Genomic DNA, 24,467 nt, shown 5'->3' on the forward strand with positions numbered 1-24,467 from the left:
GCGAATAAACAGTGTATTCTTTTCATCCTTCCTCTGAGAACAGTGACCTGCGTGTGACCGGGCTGAATCATGACTTGTGGCCCATCCATTTAAACAAACATGCTTGTGCACCTCTCACCCCCACTGTTGGAAAATTACTGCCTGTTCAACCCTGTGCCTCTCTAAAGCTATCCTCTTTGATGTAATAGAAGTGTGGCCCTTCCTCGCTGACCTCCCTAGAGTTCCCCCAATAAAACCAGACTCCTGTCACGGTATATCCTGTCCTAAACTGATATGTGTCATCCCACGCCCCTCCTGCTCTGATGTGATAGACCCCAAAGCTATCAATTTATTTATTTCCATTTATAAAGCGTACAACAGCCCTCGGGCAATGTGGCGCTGTTACAAGAATATTTACTTAGGTGCTGGTTAAATGGGAGCAAGTCCTGGTATTAGGTTAAGCATAACGTGTATCTGTTACATACATGCAATTTCCGTGTTATGCACTTGTTGGTTAGCATACATGTTATACAGTAAAGTAGTGAGGTTACAGGCATAACAGCAGAGAGAGTATGGTCTACTTAAAGAGCATGGTTTTCAAGGCTTTTCTGAAGGCCATAAGGGAGGTTTCTTTCCTAGGTCTGAGCGGAAGTGCGTTCCAAGATTTTGGTGCTAGCACTTCAAAACTTGAGCCTCCTGCTCTGACTCTGTTAAAGGCGCAGATTATGAGTTGGTGTGAGTATAAGTCACTTATGGGTCTGATGGTAGGTGCTAAGGGGGTGCAGATTGTGATAGGCATTTGTGAGTGATTGTGGGGGCCTTGACAAGAATGTGCTCTTTAATGGGGAGCCAATGGGGGTCATGTCTGGCCTGAGAGATATGCTCTCTCTTAGGGATGCTGAGAGCGGCTCTGAGAGCGTTGTTTTGGGTTATTTGTAGTCTGTTCATGTTTTTGGATCAATTCCGTCAGCCACATGTTACCTAGAGGGCGAGACCCCCACACCCTTCAACACGCCAGGGATCTAAAACCAAATAATGCAAACACATGTGTACAATTTATAGGTTTCTTGTCAAACATCAATGCTATAGTAATGTTCATTATTTACTGAATGTCTTGTGATAGCGTGTAGATTAGCTAGCTAGTACCAGCAGCCTCTACCGGACCTGACCTGACCTCCACCCCACACGGAAAGGCACAGATGAACCACATGATGTCCACCCTCCCACATAGTCATCAGCCAATCTCATGGAGCCGGCCCTACATTGCTATACTCGTACCCCTTCTGTAACCAATCAAAATGTAACGTGTAGACTGTATAGAAATCATCACTGATGACACTGTAACCCTTTAAAATGTATTGTTTCTGTATTGTTTGCCAGAGCGCTCTCAAGGCAGCAGAGTTGTCTGGATGCACAATCTTACATAAACCTTTGCTGACTCTCAAAACCAATCTCTTGGGTGCATTCCCTACTGGGGTGTGTCCTTTATTCTGAATTTTATTTGTGATGTGGGGAGAGAGCGCCTTCAGTTTTATGGCCCGCAGTTAAACTGTGTAAAGGACTGTTACAAACATGGGCCCTCATTACAACACCGGCGCTAAACCATGGCGCTATTACCACCATGGTTGGTGCCGGTGTTGCAACGAGTGCACCATGGTGAAATGGGGAAACACCGCCCCATTCCAAGGTTGGCGGGGTAGTATTTCCCCATTTTCCCATGGCCCTTCCCCATTCCCATTTTAGCCCCATAGGGCTCACTGGGAATGGGGAAGGCGGCAATTACGGTACGGCAAATTGCGGTACCGTAATTGCCTGTGAGGTCCCTTTACGGGTCCCTACTTTAACGGCTGGTCCAGACCAGCCGTTCAGGTCAGGTCGCGCAAAGGGACCTCGTAGTAAGGCGCTAAGTGGTTAAAGGCGCTGCAGCCTTTTACGGCGCCGTTAACCACTTAGCGCCTGGGTCGTAATGAGGCCCATGGTGTGCTAGTGTGGAGCACTGTCTATTTAAAATAGTCTAAATCAATTTATGGTTTGACCCTTCACAATGCACAGATGTTGAGGAAGAGAGTGACGTGGGGCTGCATACCCGAGTTCTTGGAAATTAGCCCTGCCTTGTCATCGAAAAAAGATTGCACCTAATTTATTGTTGCGGATACTAGGAAGGTCAGTTGTGAGGCTAAATCAATCATAAAAACTGAAAATTAAAACTGGGTTAATTTGGGCTCATGTCTCCCGCATCTGATAATCTGAAAAGGCTTTGTTCATTTGCCCCCTGGACTCCAATGAGCAACATGAACCGTCCTTTGCAGGTCTCCTATGGCCAAGGGATGGCCAGCTTTTCCAGGGTTGCGCAAAGCAGAGTTTGAAAGGCCCTGCCAGAGGCAGTTTTGAGATCTACAAGCCAACGAGACCGCTCAGATCAACCAACGAAATCCGATTGGAACAAAAACCTTACATCAAGAAGAAACTCGGAGGCACCGCTTTCTACCACTTAGCCGCGAAAACCTGGAACAACATCCCAAAAGTAATAAGGAACACCAAAGATCACCTTAAATTCAGAACACTACTAAAAACCTACCTCTTCAACACCAGAGACTAAAACCGAAATAACAATAAGACAAACGCCTCAAAAAAAGGACATTGACAAACCCCTAGAATGACAGAAGTACTCTGAGCACCAGTAGGGCTGACGCTGGACACAGGGGTCCACCCGCGAGACCCAGGGAGACGGAGGCAACAACTCCAGCCAACCCTTACCATCCCCCACCGCCCGTACAGCCACAACTAGGTACCACAGGGCTGGGGAAAGGACGAGGTACCACCAATCACCCCACAATCAAGGGAGCGGGCGGAGGGGACAGCTAAATCCTCAAACGGCCTCGAATGCAAAAACGGGCACATACCTCCTGAGGCACAGGGCGTACAAGCATCCCGTGTGTAAGATTACACGAGCCCAACTGGCTCAATCCAGGATAGAGATACCAACTAACCAATACCACTAACAATTTCCTTCTCTGCATACACCTCTCAAACTCCAAATCAAACACAACCACAAACCTCTAGCGCAGCAAACCGCAAGAACTTCACTACACTGCAACAACAAAACAAAACACACATAGAATCGCACATCAGCACACGACGACTACCGGCCGCATACACCCCAGGCCTAGCCGACGGAACCACCGGGCTAAAGCTGCCAACAGCACATCACTGCAATCTTGCACTTTTCTTAGCCTCCACCCACTAACCCACCTCTCCCTCCCTCTTTCAGTGCCACCAGAGCGCCAGGGACCACTCCGGTGGTGATAGTGCGCGGTCCAAATTACCTTTAACATTAACATTAACACTAACATCTACAAAGGCCTGGCCATATTAAATTATATTGTTTGCAGTGTATCATTGCTTTTCAGAAATTTACTGACGAATACAAGAACATGATTTGCTCTCAAAATAAATGAATTATTTCGAATTTTAGTTTCTCTCTCCTGCCTTTTTTTAAAGGTTGCTGGTGATTAAGTGGACTGTGTTATGTAATTACAAAATGTGCATGTTTTCAAAAATAGCTCGGGGTTCAGTAGTAAAAACATGTGCCTTAGAAGGAAGACAGCTATCCTCATTTAGGCTTGTTTTAATGTTGTCTAAAGGCACACAGGGAGACCGTTCTGGGAGGCTGCTGTTCATTTTGGATAATCTAGAGTATTTAAATAAGAAGACAACCTGGGAACATGAGGAACAGAATATCCTGGAGGCAAACAAAAGAATAAAAACGCATTCGGCGTCCTACCAACTTCTGCGGCTACCGAAGCTTACACAGCGCTTGTTGATGTCAACCCAGCTGCTTCCAATATTTGCGCAATTCTGTCTAAAAGTGACGTCAAGTAATGAATGCTGGAAACGGGCACAGTATAATAGACGTGAATAGATAAGGTGGCAAAAATGACAGAACATGAATGTATACCTGTGGCGCGGTCATAAAGAGATTTAGGTGTTAGCCTTGCACTTATAAATAATCACCAATTTATTTTAGTGCACCTTACATTCGCTTCTAAAAAAAGTGCATCTTTAATGGGCAAGTATAACTTACAAGTTTGTGTACCTCATGTACAAATGTTCACGCTATGTACACATCACTTGAATGATTTGCATAAGTGGTGATTTCAAGGAGAGTGAAGGGAAGTGAAGAGCAATATACATGTTGGAGGACAACTTCCAAAAGCTAACTTACATGGGGTTTTACAAACAGTTGCTCATGCATTTCTCAAAGCTTTCTGTGCAAGTAGATTCAAACCGAGGGCTTGATTCAGAGGGCTGTGTAAAAATCGAAACTTGTTGTTCCAGGCAGGAACAACACCTTTCTGAAACGCACCATATTCACGCCAAGGGAGAATGTGGTCTAGAGACATGAACACCTTTTGCATGTACCTGATTTACGGCCTGACAATGACCCTGGTAACTATCAGCAATGCAAAGCAGCGACTGCAAGGGGACTCTCCCGAGAGAGCGGTCCTTTTGCATGTAAAAAAAAAGTTGAAGTACAGCACCTGTGTATTTCCCTTTGTTAAAAAGGTAATTTGCCAGACTGCGCCCCATTTTTCTAATTTACTGAAAGCTTTAGAACTCTAAGGGCCCGATTCTGATGTTGGTGCAGTGAGCGTGCTAAAGAGCACAAATCAAAGCACCAAATCTGGACGCCCAGGATCCACCACTATTCTCAAGTGGTCCTGGGCGTCCTCGTAGTGCGCAACAGTGCACCGCCTTCATCCCACCTGTTTTTGATGACAATGGGTGCAATGGAAAATCTCGGCAGCACTTTCCTTAAATAACAACATATTTGTTATTTAACGAACGTGCTGCCGAGAACACGGCGGCACCAACCAGTAATCACTGATGGCATACATGGAAATGTGCATTAAATGTGCTTTGAACTCCCAATTAAATTTGTGGATTATTACATTAATAATTACCCACCCACCAACCCCACCACACAACCATTAATCTTCGCCCACCGACCTGCACTCAGCGACCGGCTTCCTGTGGCACTCCTCCACAATACCAGCACCGAAATGGTACCGTATATGTGCGACACTTTATTAAACATTAAAAAGTGGAGAAGTGCCACAAGAATACTTGTCTTAAATGGCGGGTAACAAATGTGGTGGATGCTAGGTTGGTTTCCACTCATCCTAGCAACCGCCACATATATTCTGAAAGTGGAGCATTCATTCCAACTTCGTGAGAATGTGCCACCTTCTGAATAGGACTTAAGTACCGAAAAGATTGTTATCGCTTTCTCCAACCTTTTCGATACTTAACACCCAAATTAGAAGTGGGCTCTTAGAGGTGCATGCAACAATAGAAACGTGTTCTTCCTTAGAAGCACCATACTCTGTCAAAGGGAGAATATGGTGGTTTTGCATGTGCCTGATTTACGGCTTGACTACATCCCTGGATACCATCAGGAATGACCTGCAGGCACTGCAAGGGGATTTTCCTTCTAAAAAGGTTTTGCATTTTAAAAAAGAGTGTTAACACCTCTGAGTTGTTGCGAACATTTACTGTACACCTTTCCCTTTTTAATGAAGGCCCTTCTCAGCTTGCAGTGCCACTTTTTTTTTTATTTACTGAAGGGACAAGGACACATTCGTAAATACAAAACAGGAGAGACTTTCTAGAAATGTTCTCAACATAACTGCTGCACACACTGGCCCTATACATACAGATGTATCAGCGTTTACAGCTAGAAAATATCACATTTTTCCACCCACCTCAGATTGGTGGTGCTGAAAACTGGAGGGGAAATGTCAACTTTCTACACTCATTTTTTCCCAAGCTGAGATCGGGGCCCTGAGCAATACAGATGCAATACAATACAGCAATACAGATGGAATATGTGTGCCAATTGCTATAAAACGGGCAGTGTGCATAAAAGTCATCGGAACATTTCTGCTGTCAGGAGTGAAAAAGAATTCTGCACTGACGCATTGCTTAGTGTGTACATGTGTGCACATGTGACCCTACATGTTCAGCCGTAAGTGATTAGGGTTGTTTGAACTGACACTAGACTTTATCTGTTGAGCTACATTGTATTCGAATTGATACTGCGAACTGTATTTTGATTGGTAATTCCAGCTCTGATAGGATTGCTTTACATTCTTGCCATGTGTTTGAACTAGGGCTGCTTAATTATTGTATTTAGTAGCAATGTTCTGGTGGGATATAAACTCCATATCCCAGCTGCCCCTACACGTTTCCTACTTATACATTGACCAGACGCACCAAAGCCGGCATGCCTGAGTCAAGTCGGTTTTCGCCGGTCCTCACTGTACACACCGACACAGTACGCTGCTTCCTACACTGTTCTGGAGAGCATATGGCATTTCAGGTGGGCCCTGTAAGGTTACATAACCTTAATTTTCCAGTTTTTCGTTCGCTGCTACAGGGATCCCCCCTCCCGCTTATATGCAAGCCCACCCTGTTTGACATTTCACTTCCTTTTTGCCTGCTCGTTACTGCTACAAGAAATCCGGCCACGGCCTTCTGCTTAACCCTACCTCAGTCACACTGCGGCACGCACTTACGCTGCCCCAGCTAAGTGCAAGCCCTCACACACTCCTCTACTCCATTATAGGAATTCATCCCGAACTTGCCCTGCTCCTCCCTGCCCACAAGTTCAAACGTGCAGCTGTTGTCTAAAGTTACATCAATGATCTTAGTTTGCACAACAAGTCTAATGTAAAAAATAAACCAGCTACTGTGAATTTAAATTGCAGAGGTATCATGGACATTAGGCTAGCAGAAATGAGTTCACCCGCCGTAATGACGGTAAACTGCAATACGGGTGCTAAGGACATCAGCCCAGCTGAAACGACCTTGCGCCTTACTATATGCTCTGACACGAATATAGATGAGCAAAGTACTGGAACTCTCAGTTGGCCATTCCCAGCTACCAACTGCCTGGCACCTAATAGGGATTTGACATCTCTGAGAAATTGGAGCATGGGAACCATACCTAGTGATGATCAGAAAGATACTGCAGCGAATACAAATAATAAAACCTTAGCTGCAGGACCTCCGATAAAACAGTATCTACCCATGACATTGTGCTTATTACCACAGATGTGCACATTAACTCTAGCAGGAATAAGTCGGGGAATGCTAGATCTTTAATGCCCTCCCCACAACTTATATGATTAAAACATCCCTTTTAAATACCTGGTCTCTATATAAAAATTCCATCGACATGTACGATAACGTGGTTGATAATGATATGGATATCATGTGTATAATAGGGACATGGCCTAAAGACACATGCGGACCCACAACAGACCTTGGGACACCATTGGATTACAACTTTCTCAGTAAAAATCACAAACATTCAAATGGTTTTGGAGTGGCCATCTTGGCCAAGAAAGAACTACACCTCTTTGAATCTGGTATGGACTGGGCAGGCTGTGAAATCATGTATTTAAAAATCCCCCTCAATGATACCAGCAGCATAAACCTCATTCTGTTATGTTGTCCACCTGACGCTATGCCTGGCTTCAATGAGTAAATGATACATCGATTAGCCCCCTAACTAAACCCAACTGCTCCTCTGTCATACTAGGTGACCTTAAAAGTTGGTTGGGAGATACCTCTAACAAAGAAGCACTTAACCTAGAGGAACATCTTAACAACATAGACATTATAGTGCACAATAAAAAACCTATAAACATAAAAGGCAATACCATAGACTGGATTGCATCAAGAAATATCATTATGATGTCAGTGGATACAAAATCATGTATCTGGTCTGACCACTCATTCGTAGAATGCACTTTTCAGCTTCCGGACAAACCTGCACCCAAACAAAAAATCCCTACGAAAGTAGTCAGCAGAAACCTAAATAAGATCAAACCAGAGGACCTTAGTTGTTGCCTTAAATCAATCATTGAGGCAACCGCTGACTCAGATTCCCCTAATGTACTGGTGAACGCCTACAGCACACACTTGAATGCATTTCTGGATTACATTTCTTCCATGAAAGCCAAGGATACAAAAGATGGACTGTGCCATCAGAAATGGTTTACTGATGACCTAACCAACCTTAAAAGGGAAAAGAGAAAAGCTGAGAGAGCTTTGGAAAAAACAAAAAATCCAACAAAAACAAGGCAATATTGAAATCTTTGGAAAAAATGTACACAAAATCTATGAAACAAAAAAAGAGCCTTTTTCAATGACCACATCGAAAGTGCTGACAACAATTAAAAAAATACTGAAAGCTACAGAAAACTTTTCACCCCTGTCCAACAAGGATTGTGCCAGTGATCAACATGCTTTCATAAACACAGTCAATGTAGCCAGTAACAAAATAATTAATGATTCCAGTCGAGAGACACAACTTGGAATACCGGTGACTTTAACCGAGTTATGAGGGGGAGATGATAAAATGGCAGAGCTACATCTTCCCATCTAAACTCATCCTTGGCAACCTTAATGCTTTCATCCCCTTCCTGGTATGCTTTGCCAATGCGTCATTTAGACACAATCTGGTTCCCAATATCATTAAAGAGGTAGTAGTTACCCCACTGGTGAAAATAGCAGACTTGAACCCCAAAAAGGCAAGTAACCTACGGCCTATCACTAACACCCTTTTCCTCTTGCAGATAGTGGACACGTTTGCTACCATCAAGCTACAGAAACTCCTCAGATGCCTGCGTACCTTCACCCCAGACAACTGGGATTTAGAGCAAACCATGGGACAGAAAATGCCTTACTGGATCTCCAAACACACATGGTGGACACCCTGGAATTAAGCAAGTCGGGGCTACTAATATTATTAGATCTGTCAGCAGCGTTTCACTTGCTTGATCACAAACGCCTGCTGGAAACATTAGTAACCACAGGGAATTGTTCAGGAGATGCTACAGACTGGATCTGTTCCTTCTTGAGCAACAGTACAACAGGAGTTCACTGGGCAATGCCACTTCTGGCTCAGAGCAAATACATTGTGGAGTTCTGCAGAGCGTGACTGTTGCCAGCCCTGCTTAACATATACAACAGGCCACTTTGCGTCCTTCTGACAAATATGGGGATCTAATTCACAAACCTAAGCAGATGATATTCAGCTGCTGGTGGAATTAAGTGGCAACTACACCATTAACTCATTTAGGCCAACAAACATATATGAGTCATGTAAACAACTGAATGTCTTATAATTGGATGTACCTTAATATTGCCAAAACCATACTGAGGATCTTCGGCTCCATGCAGGCCAGGGCAAAACTGGACTCCGAATACGCAATGCTGAATATTGAGGGCTGTTGTATCCCTGCGTTGAAAAAGGTAAAGGCCCTTGGTCTCTTCCTAGAGGCCTCACTGGGTGCTGATGTACAGGTATACTGGTCTCTTAAGCGATCTCAGTACCATCTAAGAATACTTAGGCAAATCAAACCTTTCATGACACCTAAGTCAGTGCCATCATCATGCCCAGGCTTGATTATTGTAATGCCCTTCTGATAGGTGCCAACAAAGACTGTGTCCACAACTCGGGGTGACTCAGAATGAGGTGGTCAGGACTGTGTGCGGTGCAAAGAGACGGCATCACATCTCACACGCTAGGACTGAACTCCACTGGCTGCCTTTGGCCGTGAGAATACGTTTCAAAGTCATCTCCCTGACCCATAAATGTCCTACGGATGTGCACCTGCCTACCTAAAAGATAGTCTCAAACTTTACAAGCCAGGCAGACAAGACCCCTGCAATCAAGCAACACGCAAGCCTTTATTAATCCAAGAGCCAAACGACTGAGGGGGAATGAGTCGTCGTTCCTGGTACAAGCAGCACAGGTCTAGAACACCCAGCCATAGACCTACAACAGGAAAATCATTTACTGCTATTCCAAAAACGCCTAAAGACTTTATTGTTCGAGTAATATGTTGCTATCTCGTTGAACTCCCTGTCCTGTGTTAATGTGCGCCCTGATGCCTGCATGCTATGGCGTGTAACAAATAAACAAATAAATCAAATAAATAAATGTGTTTTTTTGTGCGAATACCAACAGATACCGGCAACATTTATTGCATGCATGTTGTTCATTAATACCCTGTCCTGTTGTAATTTATGTCCCCTTATGGTCATATCTTGGACATAGTGTATACTAGATTAATTACTCCATACCTTTGTGAAACAGCCCAATGATGTACAAGAGGGGCACATTATATTAAATAGTTTCTTCGCTACAAAATCTCTTGTAAAGCTACTTTGGGTCTGATTTACATTTTTGAATGGGGACATTACTTTGAAAAATGCATAGAAATCAGGCCCTTTACCAGCTTGTTATTACGTTTTTGTTCATAACAAAACATTCTGACTTGAAGAAGCTGTTTTTGAAGTGAAACGTGTTGGGAATTGTTTTGTTAATCAATTCAAAAAAGTAAGATTGAATAAAGGAGCTGTTTCTAACAAGGTATGTGCAACAGTAAGACGGCATTATTTCCATCAACAAAAGAAATCAAGGCAAATGGTACATAACAAAAAATAATACAAAATAATTGGCATGCAATGTACATCTATTGAAAATCAATAAACACGAGTAAGCTGTACAATCTAAATGAGGAAGGAAGTGCTTGCACATTGTAATGTTTTTCTTGAGCCAAATTGCGTGGTTTACCTATTCTGCATACTTAGAATGAGAAATCACACTACCTTCAAACTTTCCAAGTCTTCATAAACAAACTGTAGAAATGGAATACCAAGGTGGTTGATGAAGAAGTCGGCATCGCCTTGTACTTGCACTGAGCTAACATTGGATCCGTAGCATTTCACTCTTTTAGTGCAGTTAAAGGTTTTCCCCTAGAATTGAGAAAGTACAGTTTGTGATTACTCAGTATTCATGGCCTTTTAATCGTGCATAGTGTTGTTAGCATGAATGTGTAAATACACGAATCGTAGGTTTTTGAAACAAAATCAAACGGATCTCAGCTCATTCTTAAATCATCGAACATTTGAAAGCATCAGGAATCATGCATCTACAGGCTAGGCCACGTGTTAGGTGGGTGACATGCCTAGGCTGCTACTCAAAGGGATGCACCAGAAGGGCACCATTGTGGATTTAAAACATAACACATTGGGCCTCATTATGCGGTAGGAGGTAGCCATGGTGCTATAAGCACCATGGCTACCCCCTTACCGCATTCCGGGTCCAGGTTCTCAGAATGGGTACTTACCGGGTCATTCCAACCTTGAAGTACCCAGTAAGTCCCCATTCTGAGAACCATTCCCCATTCCCATTTGAGCCCCCATAGGGCTCAATGGGAATGGGGAAGTAGCTAATAACGGTACTGCAATTTGCGGTACTGTTATTAGCTCTGAAGTCCCTTAGTGGGTCCCGTGCTTAACACCTGGTCAGACCAGGCGTTAAAGAAGGGACCCGCTAAGGGACCTCGGAATATGGAGGTAAGGGATTACCGGCACCTGCACCCTTACCGGTGCCGGTAATCCCTTACCTCCTACCTCGTAATGAGGCCCATTGGCTCAGTCAAAGAAAAGTAAGTGTCAGAAATATAGCACTTTCCCTGAGCTGCCATACATCCTCCTACTGACCCTGTTACAGAACAATATTGAAAATGTCAACTTGCACTTAGCGCAGCCTCATCAAAGACATTTCACAATTCGTACTGCACAACGTAGACAGTGGGCTGTTATTGCAATCAGTGGGCGTATTTCCCACCAAATGCCACATATTACCGAAAGCTGCAGAGCCCTGCCATTGCAATACATGAATGGACAATTGTGCAGTCTCTAGACACGTGGATTAGTCTGCTGCGCCTTCCAGAATTCAGATTTCAACATGCTCTGTTAAATCCATAATATGAGCAAAATGTTTCATGACAGGACTTACAAAAACCCATCATGAAAAAATAAAGAGCAAAAAAAAAAAAAATGACAAGTGCAAAGAAGAGCTCGAAAAGATCATTATGTGCATTGCACAGCCCTCTTCATCTGTTCGGGACAGACACAGGAACATGCAGAAGAATGCATATGCATGTATGCGCTTATACCGAAATATGCAAACGCATGCTCATACATTCCCTGTCTTGATTATAAGGTCAAAACCTATGCTACACATAGTCAGGTGGCATGAACATGAGCACGTTTATCTTTGCCCAATTGTCCATGTGGGTGTGCTTATCTGCAAGGGCAAGTGGAACATCTATTTTCTGAAACAGGTCCGATGACATCATATTTGTATGAAAGAAGCTGAAGGTGTTAGTAAAACATACACATTGGTATACATAAAACAGTACCGTTGATATAACTGCTGGAAATGCGATGTTCTTAATGCCCACTCATTTAGCATGGCAACTTCTCACAAACAACACAGTCAGACATTATTTCTTTGAATTTTGGGAAAGACAGTGGCCCTCATTACGACCCTGGCGGAAATCGAAAAACGATGGCGGAAATGCAATACCGCCATCGAATAGCGCTCGGTGCGATTATGACCCGTCACCGTAAAGTACGATGCCATTAGCGACACCGTAGTGAACGCCAACGCTAACTGCACCAAGTACGCGCACGCGCGCCATGCGAAACCGTAATTACCACCATGGCGAAACGGTACGCGAATTCTGACCCTAGCGGACATTTACCTAACGCCATCAAGCATGGCGGAAAGTACCATTCCGCCATGGTGAGAAGAACGGCAACGCGAACCAACCGTAAATGGCCCTACTGAGTGCCTGTACACCACTCCCTGGCCACATTGCACAACTCCTCGTAGGTGCAATGAAGTCACACAATGCAACCAGTGAAATGTACACGTCACCCATGCATGCCAACGAACAAATGAATGTAGGGGCTCCAAGTGCCTTGTGAGTGGCCATCCATATTTGCCATGTCACCATTGCCGTACTGATGCAGCACAGGCACGTGAAGGGTCAAGTACAGCAATATGAACTGAAATATGAGACAAAACAACAACAGGCCCCCATCGCTTGACACCAGTGTAAGGCAACATTCAAAGCAGTAACCTGAGGGAGACTGCACCAGCCCTGTACTCTTGCCAGTAAACAAACCAACCATCAGCACAAGCATGTACCACACAAGTTGGCAGAGTGACTGAGCAGCCAGGCCCATCTCAAGAGGGGCCAATGGGAGCTGCAGGGCACAGATGGCACGAATACAGAAGCTATTCCAATGGACATGACCTCAGTCTCCCTCCAAGAAACGCACGCAAACACAGGCACCTGTGACCAGCCATATTCTGATAATCACATCATTCCACCAATCCACCTGGCTGACCGGCATCTGTTACACAAAAGCTAATCCCCCGCCCCTGAGCATGACATCATTGAAACAGTCATAATGGCAGCCCCTATCCCTGACCTCACTGGGCTTCGTAGGCAAACGCGCCCAGTACAGTACCACGCAACTAGAACCAGAAGCCGGAACCCAATGCAGATCTACTCACAATACATCGCTCCACAAATAGGAATATGCTACATTACTTGCAAAGAATAACGCTACACGGTTAATATCAGAATAGAAATTTAATGCACTACAAAATCACCAAGCCCATACAGCCATTAGATCATGAACTCCAAAATACATTTCAGTATTGTGGGCTGCATCCGCAATAAATGACCAGCTTCTGCTTGTGTGACGCCCTGTTCCTTCATGGTACACAGGGGCTACATACACGTTCAAAAAGGCAACATGGAAGCGCCTAGAACCGCAGGGCCGTCCCATTAGGTAGGCACTAGTCCAGCTGAAAGGTCGATATGTTGCTCCTAGCCACTAGTACTGCGTAAGGGCATGTGGCCCATTGGCGATCGTCCCATAAAATCGTAATGGTGCTCCACTGATTAACACGAAACAGCAGGTGTCGGGAGTAAAAGCCATCTGCAGGAGTGGCATACAGATGGCAGCGGCAAAAGGGGAGGAGATACCTGTCACCCAAATGAAATGAAAAAGAATGGTATGGGCATCAGAACTTAATTTGAATTACTCACTTCAATGATCACACTAAATCTACAGCCATAGGCATGTTAGCCCACTCAAAAGGATCATTCACACCCAAAAATCACTTGCGAATCATAACTATATAAATCGAGGTGAATACACTATTACAAACGAGTGTTTGTGTGCATGCGTCTGTTAAAACAGAATCCATTAGATGGGATTAGTAACGTGCATAGACACAAGTGTTTGAAGGCGCGTCGAGACAGGGAGGGTTCAACAAGGGCAGATAGACGATGGTCCCACTATGGCAGCTCTGCATCACATAGCGCAGGGGAAGTGGATAGATTCCAAAAAGCCATGTACATGGTAAACTCTCAATTAAATCATCTGTCCATGCATCCATACATCATACCCTCATCCCGGTATGAAAACGCCTGATTATTTACTCACATAACATGTGAAATTTCCATTGAGTCTGTGCGTAATGCAGTCTGCAAAATCCACTGTGCTCCAGCCCGGAATTCTAGTGTTGTGAAGTAACATGTATTTGGGAACGTCCTGCCTTATCGTCCACTACGCTATTGCGCATCCCATACTATTCATATCAATCATTGCATTCTCGCCATGGCCCCTGTCCCAAGGACATTAAACAATAGAACTTAATATCTGCAGTCAGACCTGTGGGCGTCTCCTCGCCGCTAGCTGAAAACCGAAAGCGCTGTCCTCGAATTCCACATTTGCAACATCACGTCGAAAAGGCATCTGTGACCGCTTGAAATCACAAATTCATCCATGTAGTGCGGCAGTGTGTGAAAATGGCAACTGGCTTCACTCACAAATGGGACGCCCCGCCCGTCGGCGAACCTCGGTACAGTGCTGCATGAGGGTCCAGCGTTAATCGAGTACTACATTCCACTGACCCTTCACAAGTTTGTTCGCGACTGTAAAGATAGTATTTGAAACAATGGGACCATTGCAGAATGAACATATGAACAAATATTCCACTGCCATCGGGATTAAATACATGATTGTAATTGCAAGATGCCATGCGTCGAATTGCAGCGTTGTGTGCGGGACGTGCTTGCCCAAAGGGGATTGCAGCTTGCACAGGTGGAATGAATCACCACAGTTGGAGGCTGTACAGCCTGAAAACACATAAATTGCACACCCAACCCCCTCCCACAACCACACCCACTCCAAAATGCTACCGGCAGGACTAGCGATGTTGGCCCTGGGGGACCTGATAGCACTGCAAGTACTCCAACTTCAAGAAGAAGACGAACACCAACTACTACAACAACCGGCCGCACAGAGGAGACAGAGGAGACGGAGGAGGAGGAGGAGGGCAAGGCAGGGCCAGCAAGGCCCACCAGCACAGCCACTACAACCACGCAGGCAGCCCGCAATCCCACGCCTCCGAGCTCATCCGTTCAACCTCACTGATGAGCAGATCCACACCCTCTACCGTTTGGACCGGGACACCATAACCGCCATTGTGGACATGACACACGCTGACCTTGCCAGCATGATTGATAGCCCAACCGCCATCCCACCCCTACTGAAGGTGGTGTCTGTACTACACTTCCTGGCCACAGGCACCTACCAGCACACAGTCGGACAGTTGCATGGCATTTCACAGCCACTGTTGTCACGGACACTATCGCAAGTGCTCGATTCCCTCCTGAAGCACGCAGACGACTACATCTCTCTACCACGCTCGGAGGAGCAAATTACGAACACGAAAGTGGGATTCCATGCACTTGCCGGCATACCGGGTTGCATTGGTGCCATCGACTGCACCCATGTGGAATTGGTTGTGCCACATGCCATGGAGGCCCAGTACCGCAACCGAAAACAATATCATTCTCTTAATGTACAAATGGTGTGTGACTCCAACAGGATCATTACACATTGTTGTGCCCGATTTCCTGGATCAACCCATGATTCTATGGTCTTGAGGAACTCTACAATACCACGCTACATGGAGCGACACGCAGGGAACAGATCCTGGCTACTCGGTGAGTCTCATTTCATGCATGATAATGTGGGGTATGTGATGCGGCAATGACCTGGCAGGAAGGGGGGGGGATGCGTACGTAGCTATGTCATTCCACAAACATCCTTTATTGTCCACATACAGGTGATGCCGGGTATCCACTGAAGAGATGGCTCCTTACACCACTCCGGAACCCACAGAACCAGCATGAGGAGGACTACAACCATGCCCACTCACGTACCCGTGTAGTCATAGAACAGGCATTCGGCCTACTGAAGACTCGTTTCCGCTGCCTCAGCAGGTCTGGCGGGGCACTCCTGTACCGCCATGAGAAGGTTGCAAAGATGGTCATGGCATGTGTCATGCTACACAACATTTGCGTACGTAGAAATGTGCCCATGCCCCCTGACGCAGGACTGCAAGCACCTGAAGATGGTCATGATGAGGGTGGGGATGTGGCAGCACCTCAAGGAGTCCGCGAGGCACAGGAGGGCCGTGAAATTCGTCAGATTCTCATAGATTCATGCTTCTAGCACTCACGCCTGGTGGCTGATACATGGACACAGGACTTGTGGCACTGTGTGTGTCTGGAACATGCACAATATGGACTGTACGCCTATAAAGGCCTCGTACACAAAGATCAATGTCCACACATCTCATTGGATGATTGTGATATGTTTATATCATATGTGAAATTATGTTACACACCCCATCGACCCGCCACCCAAGAAAGCCCAACACACCCCCTCCACCCTCCTACCTCCCCCCCGAACACCAGTGTCCAAAGATGCTCATTGTCAGTGGGCAGAAGCTATTGCAAGCCACCTCTCCGGGTATCAGGGGCACCCCTGCCTGTGGAGCGCAGGTTCCTCCCAGATCTACGTTGGGGGCTGCCCTGGACGGAACTTGCAACGGATGATGTCTCTGCCTGCTCACGTCCATGCATGTCCCTAAGGGTTTGTGAGAGCTCAGTGAGCACACGGCGCACAGCGGCAAGTTCAGCACATACGTCTTTGGACGTCGCATGCAGTTCCCCCCTCAGGCTCTCGGTGCTTCTCTCCATTTGTACCCTCAGGCTCTCGGTGCTTCTCTCCATTTGTGCCCTTTGTGTCTCTGTGCTTCTCTCCATTTCTGACCTAAGTGTCTCAGTTGATGTTTCTATGGCTGCCTTAGTACCCCCACATTCATCAGCATGCTCCTTGAGGAGCGTGGCCAGTTGCTGCTGTTGCACGATCACCTGGTCGAGGGACTGTTGCCTCTGCTGGGCCATGGCCATTTGCGGTGGTGTCACAGAGGGGCTGATCACCTCATGTTGCCTTGCCACAGGGCTTGTGGGGGATGGCCAGTCGTCGTCTTGTGGGTGCCCCTGCGTGGTATCCTCATGGTGTACGGGATGAAACAAACAGGGGGATTGAGACAGGTCATGGATGGATCCTACATCGACAGCACCGTTTTCTGTGTCGGAGCATGCTGCCATTAATGCAGTGTCACCTATGGTGCTGCTGCCACCAGAAGCAGTGCCTTCTGTGGCATCCATTGGGGGGACCTGTGGTGCTGCTGTTGTGGGCATGCTGGCTGCTGGGGTGCCTGTTGAAGTCCCCTCCTGTGTGCTGCAACTTGATTTGTGCTGCTGCCGTGTCTTGATCCGTGCAGCTGAGGTGGAGGGTCTTTGGCCGTTGGTCTTGGCCCTCTTTGCAGGTGTGCTGGTAGGGGTGTCCTGGAGCTCGTCGTTTGAATCGGACCCTGTGGTGGAGTAAAGGAGGGCGAGCGTTATTTATGGGTCTGTGGAAATTGGAATGGCAATGTATCACATGCATTGGGGTGGTACCTGAGGGTGATTTGGGTCAGGGCCTTGGAGGTGGTTTCATTTTTGTGTGGATTGAGGATGCAGTTGTTTTGCAGCCTGCAGTTAGGGTGTGCATGCTGCACGTGTAGAGGGTGTTTTTAGGATTTTTAATTATTTATGTATTTGATGTGAGTTTTAAAGTGCGCTATCAGGCCAATGTATGTGGACGTTCTCCTGGACATGTGTTTCTGTTGCACTATGTGGACACATGGTACTTCACATGATTGGACATTGTGGATTTAGCATTGTTTTATTTGGCCCACCTACCTGATTTTTCGGATGTCTGCACTCCTTTCTCCATCCCTCCGACTCCCTCTATACTCTCCATTCCAATGGTGGAGGCACAGATTTCTTCCCAGGGGGTCAACTTGATGGGTGATTCCGATCCTCCCCCGGTAGCTGTGGCAATGTTACGGTTGGCAGATAGTATGCTCCGTACGCGTATCCGCAAGTCGTCCAATCGCTTTCTGCATTGCTGTGGGTTGCGGGGTGCGGTCCCCACCGCACTTACCCGCTGTGCCACCAGGGCCCATATGGCCTTCTTGTTCGCAAGTGCCGTCCTGGTCATTTGCGTCGAGAAGACGACGGCAGCATTCTCCTGGAGGGTCTCTGTGAGCACGGTGAGTTCCTCATGGGAGAAGTGGACCTGCCGCTTGCGGTCGCACGCTTTTTTCGCAACTTTTCCCATTTTTATTGTTTTCACTAGGGTGGCTAACGGGTTGGGATGTGTCTCAGGGTAGGATTTTTGATGGTTGTGTTGGGATTCTGATTTTATAGGTGTACGGCGTGCTGTTTCCCGTTCCGGGACCATGTTTTTACTTCCGTTTCCGTATATTTACGGTCACCGTATTTTGCGATTACCGCTCATTACGGTGACCGCTATGATGGGTGGCGGAATTGCACCTAGGGCGCCGTACGACGGCGGTGAGGGGCGTTTTGGGGACATTTCCGCCATCGCGGACTTTGCACTTCCGCCATGGCGTAGTGCTCGTGCCCGATGGGTCAGAATTAGCCGCACTTTACTCCGTCGTGCAATGGCGGAAACGCTATTTACGCTATGGCGGTCCGGTCAGTTACTTTCCGCCAGGGTCGTAATGAGGGCCAGTGCCTCATTTCTTCTCAACTCTGTCTCCCGAATGGTTGCATGTATCCTGCGGTTCTGTAAGTTTGCTTGTACATCTGTCTCCCGCTGTGTCCAAGGTCACTCTCATTTTAATGTTTAGTATGACACATACATAAAGAGGTTGCCTAGCAAGTGATTCTGAGGTTAATGTTTCTCTAATTCACCAAATTACTCTGATATACTCTGATAACTACATGTTATATTTATGTCCATTGATAACCATATTTTATGTTAAAGTTCATTTTTGACTCATGGAACGTTGTTGACAGAAATTGGATAATTGTAACACAGGCCTTTCTTAAGATACACATACAATCTATAAGTCTTTTGTAGAGTTCAACAGGAGCGATAGAAAGATTCTTATTATATGTTACAAACTTGATGCCGTGCAGAGTATGGGCAACCCCTCTGTCCCCAAGTATCACACTGACAACACCAGAAATACTGTCTGTGTGATCCTTGAAGCCACAGGTGGAAGTCCGTAAGCCTGGGCGTGGGGAACAGCCGGAAGAACCCCTTGAGCGCTGCAAGGCAAGGTGCAATGTGGTTAGAATACAGGGCAAGGCAATGTATACTGAATGCAAAATACAAGAGCACGATGTACCTGTGAGGTTTTGAGGGTGATTCCGGAAAGGCCGACGGAGGCGTAGACCTTCAGACAGCTGTTGGGCCAGACAGAGGGCAAGGGTAGGTGAACACCTAGTGCAGGACCGAAATCCTAAAGTGGTACGTGATCCGTAGAGAAAATCAAGCAGTCCGTGGTTAAAAACAGGCGATCCAGGTCGAGGCAGATGAAGGGTTAAGAGACGAATACAGTCCGTAGAGCAAAGCGTAGTTCGGCAGCATGTAAATCAAAGTTCCAAATCAAGTAAGGGGTTAAGCACAGAGGAGTCCGTTGGGCAAAGCGTAAGTCAGCAGGCAATCCAAAGTTCCAAAACAGACGAGGGCTAAGCGTAACAGTCCGTGAAGCAAACCGTGGTCAGGCGATGGACATAGATCCTTAGAACGAAGAATGAGCGTCACGTGATCCAGACGAAAACAGCTGTGAAGCAACGTCTTCAGTTTCCGGTCTTCCTTTATCCCTTGGGAGAAAACACGTGACCGTAGTCACGTGAGGTGTGGAAACGAAACGCTGCGACGTTGCTAAGGGACCACGAGTCACGTGAGTCGTGACGCGCCGTGACGCGCAGGTTTCCGCGAAAGCCGTATGTCTCGGCGATGAAGGAGTCTCCACTTCGTTTGCCAGTGATGGGAAGGGCGATAAACGCCAGTCCTGCCAATCATGCCATGCCGTGCCCTGCTGTACAGGAAGCGAGGAGGCAAAACGGTACATGTGTCAAGGTGTGTGTGTCGGGTGGCAAGAGGGGTGGAGGCCACAGACGGGGTAGGGCGTGTCTTTGTGTTCATAGGTGCAGCAGGTAGCGTGGGGGGCGGCGTGACATTATACTATTTAAATGCAACCTCTACAATATTTCTCTTGCTGCCGTCCTTTTATGGCGTGCAATAGAGTGAATTACTTTTCATCCAGTTTAAACACAGCTCAGGGATTTCTTAAATTAGTCCCCAACTAATATAGGATTAAATCCTTTACTTTACAACGTACACTTGGAGCAGCTTTTACTCACTCGAAATGTGCTTCAGAAAACACAATATAGCTAACGTGTTAGTTTGTTACATTGTGACGGGTGTGGAAAGGAGTTCTAGACAAGGATCGTAATTCAATTGCAAGGAAAAAAAGGCATGGAATGAGACGAGCATGCTTGAATAGCTGTATTATAGATATCAGAGGAGTAGTGCTGTTGTATCATGGACATTGAATGCGCCATTCCCTTCTCGCCAGTTTGGAAATGCAGCCCATTTATGATGAATCGTATGACATTCCTCTTAAGAGTGTAAATTCCAAATTCACTGATATAAACGAGGATTAGTTATATAGGTCAGTCAGCAAAGGCCACTGGAGGGGGCTTCAGCAAGATGCAATAACAACCAATTTCGTGATAGCGATAGAATTTAAAATAAATGATTTGGTGGCTGAAAATTTGGGACGGGTCAGAAAAAAAAAAGGAAATATCAGCTGGCCCCATTGTATTGATCATACCAGACACATCTCCCCAGAACTGGTTTAGGGCAGTACCGGGTGCCAGGCTGTGAATTACTGTGATATTTGCAAGCAAGCATTTCTTAACGTATTAGGCACCCTGATCATCTATGTATGTGTATTACAAAGGGGTAGGCAAGCCTTCAAGAACATTGGAGATTTCCTGGTGAGCCTCTACACCATGGGTCTCTTTACTGTGGCTACGCTGGTGTTCTAATTCTTTAACTCTTTTCCCCATATGTTCAAGGCCTTCCTTCCATCTCAGCGCAGTCTCCATGTCCCTTGAAACACGTCTAACTACTTCATAATCCCCACAGAGCAGTGGCCTTCAAACTTTTTTGGCCTGGGCCCCCCTGAGCAAAATTTGGGCAGGCTGCCCCCCCCCAAAAATACCAAATGGACAGTATGTACAAATGGCTATGAACGATTGTGCGTCGTCACCGCACCCTACTCCCAGTACAGTCCCTGGTCTCCCCCACCAGTATAGTCGCTGGGCTCCCTTATCCCATTCCTACCCAGTCCCTGGGCTCTCCCCACCCAATCACAGACCCTGGGCTCTCCCCGCCTTTCTCCCACCACTATACAGTGCTCCCACCCATCCTTCTCCCATCACAGGCCCTGGGCTCCCCCCACCCAGCTGCCAACACAGTCTGAGGGCCAGTGAGAGATGGTGATTTTTTTAAGTGAAGGAGCATAAATATTTCCCACAAAAATGCCATAACGACGGAGCGCATGAGGGAGCCCGAACCAATCAAGGGGAGTTCAGGGGGTTTCCCCGCTTGAATTATTTTGAAAATAATGGGTTAAAATGTTGCATACTTCAAAAAGTAAGTGAGGAGCCATGCATGATTGAATCAGCTCCCTCAAAAAAGCTGATGTTAGGTCACAGCAGTACAGTGACTCCACATATACTATCATCCACCAAGTAAGCCGGAGGGAACTTCCTCAAAAGTGATATGCAGGCTCCTGCGAATCCCCCAGTGAGGTTCAAGTAGATTCGTAGATTCCCATGGATTTTTATTCCAGCCCAGATCTGCCTGAATCGCATTTAAGTGTCAGACATCTACAGTGAAGTTCAAGAGAAGTTCCGGTAGGTTCAGGCTGATACTTATGGAGACAAATAAACATACACAATAACTTTAAAGGTTTCAGGAAGGGAAAAAGGTTAGAACAAATGGGGGAGTCGCGTGTGGGGGTATACGTAAGAGGATATTGAGTCCTGTACATTTGTGAACGTTATCTAAGTGGGAACGCACTATAACCTCTGCAGTAAGATATCTCACACATGCTTAACATTTATATGTGCAACCTCAGGTCCCATGTTTGAATTTTTTAGGAAATCAGTCTTTGATGCTATTGAAGTTCATACAATTAGCAAAGGTGAAGTGGGGAATTGTAAGATTGCATGTCAAACCTGCAAAGTCAATCAGCTATCCGGCATGCCAGGGCCTGCTTTTCAACATAATCTGTTAACACGACATTATGGTTAAATTGGACTGATAAAAACTGGTGAAATTCAGTGAAACGACTTTGTTAAAGAGACGTTATGCATCTGAGTGGTGAGGAAGCAGAACAGACTTAGTCACATTGCTACACTCTCTCTGGCTAATGTGCTGAATCTACGCTTAGAAAGAAGTCTATATTCAGTGTCTTACGAGACACCTTCATGAACCACTGCAGGAGCAGAGCAAAACGGAGTGCATCTGAGTGTTTGGTGTTTGGCTCTCGGCACCTGCGTACCCCCGCCTGCTGTCAGCTTTGTTGCTCGGGAGACAGCCTCTGACTCACTAAAGCAGATTTTCAAACACCCTTTCCAAGTTGCTGGGTAAGGCTTAGCACTTTCCTGTGTACTTCAGCCAAGCTGGGGTGATCTGTTCTTCTTAATTCAGCAATATAACCCTGCACTGAGAGCCTCATTTAACAACAAACATTGACACTAATATTCTGTTACTGCGTTCTTGATGATCTATTATAGCGATTCCAACAGCTAATGTTTGGAGAGTGACTGCGGGCCAGGGCGCATTTGAGCTCTCTGAGAGGAATTGGGATTTGCGACTTGTTTTTGGCTAAATAAGTTTAACATTTAATCAGGGAGAAAGGTGTGCCTGATGTTTCTGCCTATTGTGGAGTGCTGAACTTGGCACTATCAATGTTGGGCCTAGTAATCTTGTTCTTGTTATCAGTCTGTTCTTCAACCATGCCGGGCTTATGCAGCAGCAAATCTATGGACTATAGGCCGGAAACCATAGATGATTGTGCGGGAGCACGGAAGCAGGAGCAGCTTAATCCCTTATCGGCAAAAAAACCTTCAAACGTGTTAATTGAAACAGATTGCTCTGTCTCACTAAGCCACACAGATCCAGAGGATTTGACGGATTGTGTGGGATCTAATCTTTTGTCCATTTTGGTACCTGTAGTGTCCTCAGAATTTTCCAAAAGAGTATACCTATAGTTGGGTGGTTCAATTGTGCAACCCACTCAGGGATCTCCCTTCTATCTGCGAGGCATGGAGGAGGTCAAACTTTTCAATGTTTCTTCCTATCGACCAGTATTCCCTGCACCATAGGCAAATACATTTCCCACTATTTGCCATGAATTGCCATCTTTATTGGATGCCCATAACATTTTTTGATCAGCCAGGGACTGCCCCGACATACTGTTCTTCCCCAACTATTGACACATGGCAATCACACAACTTCAATCAGCGTTCGACTATGGGTTATGATTTGCAAGCCCAGGAGGAACCCATAGTGGATGCTTTTTCGTTTTGTGTTCTGTCCAGGATACTGACCACAATGTATCGGGGGCACAACATGAACATGTACGAACTAAGAGAGGTTTGATCATCACTAAAAGATCTACTTGTGAAAGTTATTTTTAGAGAGGGTTTCATTGCGGCTTTGAGTGCCCCAGGGTCAATCTTCAAAAATATATTGCTTGGTGGTGCATTGTCAACAGTGAAATCAGTGTCTGTTGCAATTCAGACCTCTAGTGTTGATTCTTCGTTGTATCCCACCAAAATACATAAGCCTGGAAGTTTGAAGAGGGAGTCAGGGCCTGTGGATTAACCCCTCTTGACAAGATCCCTTCTCCACATGCTATAGTAGCTCTTGAAACTATTTCCCTGCAAGTAATACGATGAACAGTGTGGGTTGGGTCCTTCCCCTGGGACCATTACCGTGGATGCTTTAGATGTGCCTGTGGTGATTGGGTGCAGAGGGAGGAAGAAAGCCAAGAATATGGCTAAAGTTAAGTGGACAGCCTCTAATAACAACAATCCTTGAAGGCCCAGACAGAAATATTTTCCAAAGCAGATGAGGGCCAGGATGACCAGGCACAGGCATCAACATCTAAGGTGGGGGACATGAGGGGGATAAGGGTAAGACACGGAAATTGAGGAAGACAAAGTCTGATGGGCCGCCTCTATCGGTAGTACAAGAAGCCAACAAGAAATCCCTGGTAACATATCTGCATCCAAAGC

The 24,467-nt window shown here is 46.1% G+C and overlaps 1 protein-coding gene across 2 annotated transcripts in view; it reads right to left on the bottom strand.

Annotated features, from left to right (window-relative positions):
- Positions 1–24,467, bottom strand: part of NAALADL2 (N-acetylated alpha-linked acidic dipeptidase like 2) — a 4,115,865-nt gene that overhangs the window by 685,040 nt on the left and 3,406,358 nt on the right. For both annotated transcript variants that reach the window (XM_069618713.1, XM_069618714.1), the window contains one exon: positions 10,666–10,812. In XM_069618713.1, the coding sequence (XP_069474814.1) occupies positions 10,666–10,812 (147 nt within the window). The remainder of the gene's footprint in view (positions 1–10,665; positions 10,813–24,467) is intronic.

The sequence above is a fragment of the Ambystoma mexicanum genome, chromosome 10 (genome assembly GCF_040938575.1).
Source record: "Ambystoma mexicanum isolate Mex_15411 chromosome 10, UKY_AmexF1_1, whole genome shotgun sequence".
NCBI lineage: Eukaryota > Metazoa > Chordata > Amphibia > Caudata > Ambystomatidae > Ambystoma > Ambystoma mexicanum.